Genomic DNA, 9021 nt, shown 5'->3' with positions numbered 1-9021 from the left:
AGGATGCACAGGGATGCTCCAGTGTCACACAGTCCCGGTGAGGTACACAGGGCTGAACACCGGCATCCACCAGGCTCCTGCTGGGATGTAACAGAAGGGCTGCCCAAGGGAGAACGGGAAGGAGGGCTGTCGCGTCCTTCCTCTGCACGGCGCCATGTTCCCTCCTTCAGATGGAATTAATTAGGCTCTGCGCTTAGATTCAATTAGAGACAGGAAAGTGGATTTCCTCTCTCTGATTTGAATCTGAGCATCTCTCAGATGCTTTTTTCCTTGCATGCTCTGAAACAAGATAATGCTGGCTGTGAGGCCAAATAGAGAAAACTGGGAGCACCTTTTCCTAAAGAGCCAGCTCTGCTCTTACAGCCGACCAGAAAAGGGGCAGGGGGAGCAACACTGAGCACAAATCTTTCTGCAAGCAACAGCTTCTTTCCAGGTTATGAACTTTTCCCTTCTAAATAAAAATAAAACATGCTTATCTTTTAACTAACTCAATAAATGAAATCACTAACGAGGAAGCAAACAGACTGTTAACGGCCAAACAAGAGATTGCTTTGACTTAGAAACATATCCGCAACTATTTAAATGCTTGAAGGCTAAGCAATAAAGCACTGTAGGGAATTCCCTGGGTCTTTCTTCCAGATACCAGCATGCCTTTCTTTCTTTTATTTAAAAAAAAAGAACGAGGTCATCAACACCATTTAAATATTTATTGGTGGGTAAAGAATGTCTTTTCCCCTACTTGATCTTTTCTTCGTGTGTAGAATTTATATGTATAGTTGCCTATAACTTTAGACAAAGCCATTTCAGTAGTTCCTATCAGTTACTCATGTCTCTTCTCCCTCCCTCACAAATAGCAGCAAAAAAATGTTCTCATGAAATTGCAAATAACAATAGAAAAAGGAGCACTGGTAAATAGGAGGACCAAAGATAGAGATCCAGATCCTCAGCTCAGTTCTACACAGACCAGGAACCAGATCAGTCATTTTCATGTAAAGCACACTAAGTTTTGAAATATTCTCAAGGGCAAGTCTTTGAAGCATTTCTCTAAAACGATGCATTACCCACTAAACATTTTACACCATGCTGTGTTAAGTATATCAGAGGATAACAGCTGAAAATGAGCAGTATTTTTCCAGCAACTTTCATACAAATTGTATCTTTGCAGAACTGGCAGCCCAACAGCACTTAACATCAGGCAAAAGACTCAAGATGCATTTCAAATAGGCTACGAAACAGCCTGGAAGGAATAGGATGGGGAGAAGTACAGCCCTTTGTAGGGGCAGGAGGTGTTAAGGGGCAGGAAAAGGGCTGGTGCTGCCTGAAGGGGAAGAGAAGGAGGGAAGGGAGGCAAAAACCTATCCCAGCCAGCCAATACAAGATTTCTTAAGATGATATCTTGGTCTACCTCCATCCTGGACATATATTTGTTCACATTAAACAAAATAATCATATTTTTCACTTGACCTGCAGGACATGAAGAGGTGAAAAGTGGAAAAGGAGATACAAAATTCACGTTCTAGAATTGTCACAGTGGAGGACTTATCCTGTGGCCTCAAAACCTTTAATGGCACAACAGCATCAAGCCAAAAAGAAGGAAAAGAGCAAGTCTGTGCTGCCCCCTGACTTTTCAACCTCTGAACCCTGTCAAGAATCACCCTTGCGCTTCAGGTGGTCAAATCAGCCAAAAGCTTTATCTGCACTTTTAGCAAGCTGCCAAACTGTAGATAATCAACCTTTTGAAGGGCTGAGAGACCCAGCTCTGAAGCTGATGCCATACTGGAGCATCACTCAGGTTTGATTGGAGCTGGGTCACCATCCTCACATCTTCGCAAAGCCTGTGGGTTGCCAGGAGTAAAAGGAGATCTGCTGAATGACCACTTGAGACTGAAGAGCTGGGGCAAGGCCAGGGCTCTCCTTCCCCCCAGCTGCACCCAGCTGCAGGTGAGGGCTCACTTCTTCCACATACATTGTGTAACACGTGCAAACGCTCTCAGAAAAAAAATAAGTAAACCCTTCCTCAATATAGTTTTACAAGCCAAAATTGTAAAATTTGATACGGGCATGTTCTGCTACAGGTGCACAAGTTGGAATTAAGTTGTCATAAAATCATAGAATGGTTTGGGTTGTAAGGGACCTTTAAAGGCCATCTAGTCCAACTCCCCCCTGCAACAAGCAGATCCCCCCTGTTCAACCAGATCAGGTTGCTCAGAGCCCCGTCCAACCTGACCTTGAATGCTTCCAGGGATGGGGCATCTGCCACCTCTCCAGGCAACCTGGCCAGTGTTTCACCACCCTCATGGTAAAACATTTCTTCTTTTTATCTAGTCTAAATCTCCCTCTTTTAGTTTAAAACCATTACCGCTTGTCCTATCGCAAGAGGCCCTGCTAAAATGTTTGTCCCCATCTTTCTTACAAGCCCCTTTTAAGTACTCAGAGGCCACAATAAGGTCTCCCCGGAGTTTTCTCTTCTCCAGGCTGAACAACCCCAACTCTCTCAGCCTGTTGTTTGTTCTTTAAATCACACTGTAGACTGTATCACTGTGCTGGAGATAGCACTGAGGTGCCCTTTGCCACCACCAGCATGTAGGAGACTGCTCCGTGCCACGAGCTCTGCCGCACACAGCATATATATATATATATATATATATATATGCACACACACACACGCACACATTCAGATGCAAGGTGGACAAGCGTTAGCGGGAGGCTCACATCACTGCCCCGTGTGAAGGAAAACCTGCCCTGTTCTCTTCAACACAAGATTCAAACCCAGTGCCTGCTGCTGTATTGGAAAAAAAAAAAATAACACCAGAAACATGCACTTCTGTGTGTGGTGTTTAACAGCGAATTCCTGGGCTGAGACTCTTCATCCACACCCAAGAAAAGCCCCGTCCCTCGAGCCAGCGCCTGGCTGGGGGTACAGAGAGACCATCCCGTCCCTCCCGAGGCCCCGGCCCCGGCCCCTCACGCTTCTCCCGCCTCAGGGAAACCGGGGACAATTCAAATGGCGGCCTCCCGCGGCAGCCGCCCCGGCCCGTGGTGCACCGCGGCGCCAAGATGGCGGCGCCCAGCGAGGGTCGGCCGGGCCGCGGTACTTCCCCGTTCCCGGGCACTGAGAGTGGCCCCTTCACCTTCCCCTTCACCCTCCCGCACGGCGCCGCGGGCTCCGGGGCGGAGGAGTCGTCTAAGAAGCCGTGCCGAGCCTGCACGGATTTCAAGAGCTGGCTCCGCGAGCAGAGGAAGCGGGCGGCCCCGGGCGGCGGGGTGAGGCGGCGGCGGCTTTCCCGCGGGGGAGTGGGAGGCGTCGGGAGCCCCCTCTGTCAGCCCCGGGGACCGGGGGGGGGGGGGAGGGGGCGGCGGCTGTCGTACCTCCAGCCCCGACAGAGCTGTGAGATAGGTCTCCATCCTGCCCCCCCCCCCCCACCGCAAGTGTGATGGGGCTGTGTGGCCCCCTGCTCAGGGTGTGAAGGGGCCAGGGGCAGAGTTTTACCTCTGTGGGGGTGTGAAGGGGGGCTCCATCTTCTCCCCACTGGGTGTGAAGGGCGGCTCAGTCGTTATCCCCCCACAGAAGGTGTGAAGGGCCTGTGTTGCCCCATCTCGGCTTCCTGCCTGAGCACAAAGGGGCTGTTTCCATACTAAGCACTGGCATCCCCTCACAACCCTCTCTCCTGCTCCAGGACCTGGCAGTTGCGGAGGAGAAAGAGCCACCACCGGACTGTCCCCTCGACAGCGAGCAGCTGGGCCGCAACACCTGGGCGTTCCTGCACACCATGGCAGCGTACTACCCCGACCACCCCACTGGTGCCCAGCAGAAGGAGATGAGGGAGTTCATCAACCTCTTCTCTAAGTTTTACCCCTGCGAGCACTGCGCTGAGGATCTGAGGGAAAGGTGAGTTGCTTCATCCTTTTTTTTTTTTTTTTTTGGTTGTCTGTTGCCAACGGGGCTAGCCTGAAATGCTGGGCTGCAGCAACTATTTGCATATCAGCAGCTCTTCCTGCGGTTGGGGTTTGTAGCTACCTGAACTGGTTTCTTCCATTATTGCATCAATCGGATATGCACTTACTCAGAAAACAAATACCTTTTCCCGTGCAGTTAGGTTGTGTGCTGCCTCCATAATCTCCCTGAGGCGATTTCGGGATTTTCTTGTTCAAACTGGACTTGTGCTCAGTTGTGGAATTAGACTGGGACTTGAAACAATTTGGCTTTCAGGAGGCAAGTGTTCTTCTACCCCAGAAAATACCCTTTATTGGCAACCTCAGCACTGGAGGCAAAGACCGAAATGGGCTGTGATGTTTGATAAATTTTCTACTCCTGTTACTCCCAGCTTTTTTCTCAAAAATTTCCACTCCTCTTTTCTGGATGATGAACACGCAAAAAAAAGTTGGAAACCTAATTATTGACCTAGCAGACATCACCTGGCAAAACAACTGCTCTGTTTTTTCCATTTATTATTCTATTGTTTTTTTTAATTCAGTGTTTTGAACTTAAGTACTACTTGCTTTTTATCATAGATAAGCTGTTTGACTCCCGTGTCTTCCAGTTGACCAGACTAGGCAGTGAATGAAACCAAGCCAGTTGCAGCCATCAGTATTTTGTAGTGGAGATTTTGCCTCTGATAATCGCTGATCTCTGTGTGCTCTCTTCTGAGTTCTCTTTGGGACTTATCTTGCGATAGCAGAAAAGGCAACTCTGTCTGTCTGCATGCTATGTGCCTGCTTTGGGTATTGAAGTTGGTGACTCTAAAGAAGTAATGTTTTTTTTTTCTCTTCCCTGTTTGCAGGTTACGTACAAATCAGCCTGACACTAGCAACAGAAATAACTTCTCCCAGTGGTTGTGTCTTCTTCATAATGAAGTGAACAGGAAACTGGGGAAATCTGAATTCGATTGCTCTCGTGTGGATGAACGCTGGCGAGATGGTTGGAAAGATGGTAGTTGCGATTAATCCATAGAGACTGCTTTGGAAATATAACAGACCAATTCAGTATGGTGTTGAGTCACTACAAGGAGATGTGCGAGTAAATAACTGTGTGTTTGCGTGCTTGGGTGTGTGACAGATATGGCTTGTGGAAGTAAGGGTAAACCAATTCTAAAAGTAAATCTGAAAATCTTATGCTAATAATATTTTGATAAAAGATTACATAAATGTATTACCTGAGGGATTGAGGCCTTACATTTCATGCAGGAATTGCCAGAAGCATGTGAGCTTCAGTCACTGGCAAACTTGTGGAGCCTTTTTCATTATGACATTTCCTTATTTTAGGGACATTTGCTTATTTCTCCGACTAGAATTTGTTTTCCGTGAACACAGTTGTAGAGGGCTGCCTTGTGGCATTTTACATTTATCTCCAGGCATTATCCTGATGCTTTAGAAAATGCATCTGATTGATTGTAATTTTCATTTCTGTTGTTCTGATAGAGAAAACTCATGCTGTGTTTAGTGCCAGGTCTGTACCCCCAGGTCTCTCTTTCCGAGATTGCCAATGCTTGTTGTTAAGCTTGCATCCAGTTCCTTTGATAAAAACCCTGACAGCAGGTATATTTAATTTAAATACTAAAACTATGGAGCCCAGATTTCTTGGTTTATTTTTGTGTTTCAACTTATCATGTAAGAGGACATTGTACAAAGGGAAACTAAAGCAGGACAAAAAATAACTGTCACCTGGTGAATGGAACGAAGTATCAACTGGGTGAAATTCAAATGTTTTAATTTGGTTGCTAATTTTATTTGGATACAGAAGTGGTATAATGATAAGTTCTATTGAACTACCTATTCTTAAAGCAGATAACCTCTTCATCTCTGCTGTGAACTTTTGTCTGTTGTGAAAACAGCTTGAGACCGATCCCTGTGATATGAAGCATATTCAGCTTTGTTCAGCATACAGTATTTCTGAGATATCACTTGTGTTTTGGAATTCTTGATTGGTACTTGCTGACCTGGTTGATCCCCTGATCTGGTGTTATCCCCAGGCTAAAAATCTCTCTAGAACAAAAGGACTTTACAAGCTTCCTGCAGTATTTGAGTCCTGCTTAAGACAGCGATATCAGCTTTACATGGTATTTATTGCATAGGCGACTCAAAGGAGTCCCTAGGGTAGATTCCCTCTGTAGAAACTGGTCAGAATCCATTCTATGTATATTTTTCCTAGGTCAGCTATACTGCATCAGTGTATTGATACATAAATGTGAATTTCAGATTCAAGTGAAATAGCAGCATAAGTGATTTACACCACAATGCATATAAACACGTCTCTTTTTATAAAGAGGCAGCTTACAAAAAAAAAAAAAGTCAAAATAATTTCAAGTTCTTAAAGTAGATGGTGATATTATGCCTTTATTGCATTTCTGGCAGTGAAAAGTTTGCAGGAGTTTGCACAAACCATGACAGTAGTAGGCTTTTTCTTTCTGTACTTCCTGCTGAGGTTTTCTTGTGTGTTTTAGTGAGCTTCCTTATTTCATGCACTACTGTACATTTGTAAATTTACTCTAGCTGATAGAGTGAGTGTTACCTGGAAATGTTAATGGTACTTTTATAATATTAGAGTGATGACAGCTCGTATCTAAGAACTTTGATCTTCGGATCTGTGTCATGGGGCTCCTTAGTGTTTAGAAAAGCAGTAAGAACTTTGGGAATACATTTTAATGTTTTATGGTGTATTCAAGTTCTTTCAAGTCGGACCTTTTAAAACAGTATGAGACAAATTTTATGGATAGCTATTATTGAAGTTTTTTAACGTAACAACGTTTCTAAACACAAACCAAACAAAACAGATGATAAGGTATTTCATGAAGTGTGCAATCTGACTTATGACTTGAAGGTATCATTCAGGTTATTAAATGCGCTCAGAAAATTTCCCAATTAGCATGTTGAGTGAGGTTCTTAGAACAAATAAATTCCAGCCCTTGGTTTTTGTCTTTTAGGTAATAAACTCAGTCCCCAAAACAAAGCATATTGGTATCCACTAGTGGGGAGAGGACCAACAAAAAGGCTGTAGCCCTGCCCTTTTGTCAGGCGTGACCTAAATTACACAGTTCTGTCAGGATAGTTTTAGCACTTGGGGGTGTGGAGAGGTATTTTCTTCTGGATTTGGTTGTGCTAGAGGAGGAATATACTGTTCCTTTCCAATCTGCCCTCGACTATTTTCTGTTACAATTTCATTGCCCACAGAGCAGATGATGAGATTTATTCCTAATTTGCTTCAGCGTAAATGAGCAGATTGGTAAGAGACCTGTCTCATCCTTTTTCATCTTAATATTGAAAATGGGCTAGGTCAGTGAGGTGCACTTACTCATGCAAGCGCACTTGATCTTTGCAGCCGAGTCCTGGGACCACTGCTGTCTTGTGCTGGCAAGCGGTCAGTGATAGGCAGGTGCATGGGAACCTTCTCCTGTACTGCAGCATATGTCCAGATATTAGGAGTGTAGAGAGGAAAATAAATGTGTATCCTGCTCAAAGTTAGGCGGAGCAGCTGTGGTAACACAAAATTTTTGTCGCCTTGTGTTTTTCAAGGAGGTGGTAGATGTGTGCAGAAGGAAAAGCCCCTTCTGCCAGCATGTGCTGTTCTGCTGTCCTGGCAGTGGCGCGAGGGCAGGGGAAGAGCCTTAAAGCTGAAGTCAGGGTCTTTGGCAAATGCTTCCTAATAATGAAGCCGCCAGCTGTGACTGCTAGGATGTTATTAGGGCTGTTTGTAACTTTTCTAAGTCACCATTTGGTAAAATCTATGCTTGCACTCTGTTCTCCCATGTTATGGCTTTGCAGAAGAGCTTTGACTTAGATGTTTCTCAGGCATATCATTATCTCTGTGGACTTGACTGTGTGGGGAGAGGAGGTTTTTTTTGCTGCTCATTTGTACCACATCTTAAGTTTTAATCTTACGTAAGGAATTTCTATTGAAGATATTTGTATTTGTGTACAGAAAATTGTGAATTCTATTCTAAATGCACTTGATTAAATCTAGTTTTAAAAAAATATCTGTATTCAAATTATATTTCCTGTTGGTGTGAAAATAATAAAGCAACTGAGTTCATTCCTGGCTTCCCTACTGCATGAACCTTAGGAAAAGGCATCGTATTGTGCTGGTGTGCATAACCTTCACATGCCAATATATTACTGTCTAAGCTTGACTGCTCAACTGAGGTTGTGTGATTCTGTCTGTATTCATCAGACAAGGTGGGGCTGCAACTGTTCCTTTTCTGTTGTGCTGCTTAATTGACAGAATTCTCTGTGGGCCAAGAAGCTACAAAAATGCAGTGATTTTGTACAGAAGGTACTTGCCCATCAGACTGGAGTTTGGTCTTATGTGGGGACCAGTGGAATTTTTTTGAGGTTCAACTGATATTTTTGTCCTATTTTTCTAACAGCGTTAAGGGTAGCGTTACAGTTGGGAGTAGCTCAAATCTTGCTGAATTTGAACAGGATGGCAGAAGAGGGTGTTATCTACTGAAGGGCAGCGTTTGTTAACTGCATATTCACTGCACAACCATGCACATCCCATCACATTTGCCAGAAAGAGGAAGCTGCTTCCTATCAATATGAGGAGCCCTTGCAAGACAAAGCACAGTCAGGACCAGGTACTGCCTGAGGAGGTTGTGGCACCTTCCTTAAGAGCTGCTCCTGTGTAATAGGCGCCTGGCTAACCTTTCAGCTTCACAAAGGACTTACTGTTTTCATGGACTGGTTTGCATTCATAGCTGTATTTTTTTCTTCTCCTTCCTTTTTTTTCCCCCTGAAAGCAAAGAGCAGGGAGCCGCAAGGGAATTGTCCGCTTCATGAATGGGAGGCAGAGTTGCTTAAGCAAGTAACAAGTGCAGATGTTGGCGGAAGCACCACTATGCCTTTAACATTTTTCCAGGGATTAGCTGTTCCTTTGCAGTGTGTTGGGTGTATACAGTCTCCTGTTTACAGTAAGATTCCCAAGAGTTGCTTTGCTTGCATGTGTCTTTTGCTGCAGCAAAAGACTGTTACAGGTAGTGTGTGATATTTCTTCCTCTTGGAGTTTTACAGGCTTGGAGAGGGTAGGGT

General features: G+C 44.7%; 1 protein-coding gene across 1 annotated transcript; it reads left to right on the top strand.

Annotated features, from left to right (window-relative positions):
• Positions 1–3057: 3057 nt before the first annotated feature.
• On the top strand, positions 3058–4944 carry GFER (growth factor, augmenter of liver regeneration; the record flags this gene model as incomplete). Its single annotated transcript, XM_082490656.1, has 3 exons — positions 3058–3264; positions 3678–3889; positions 4782–4944. The coding sequence occupies 3 exons, from the start codon at positions 3058–3060 to the stop codon at positions 4942–4944; spliced, it is 582 nt and encodes a 193-aa protein (XP_082346782.1).
• Between the last annotated feature and the right edge of the window lie 4077 nt (positions 4945–9021).

This window comes from Vanellus vanellus (assembly GCF_965231255.1).
Source record: "Vanellus vanellus genome assembly, chromosome: 14".
In the NCBI taxonomy this organism is placed as follows: Eukaryota; Metazoa; Chordata; class Aves; order Charadriiformes; family Charadriidae; genus Vanellus; species Vanellus vanellus.
This window is presented reverse-complemented; position numbering and strand designations above follow the sequence as displayed.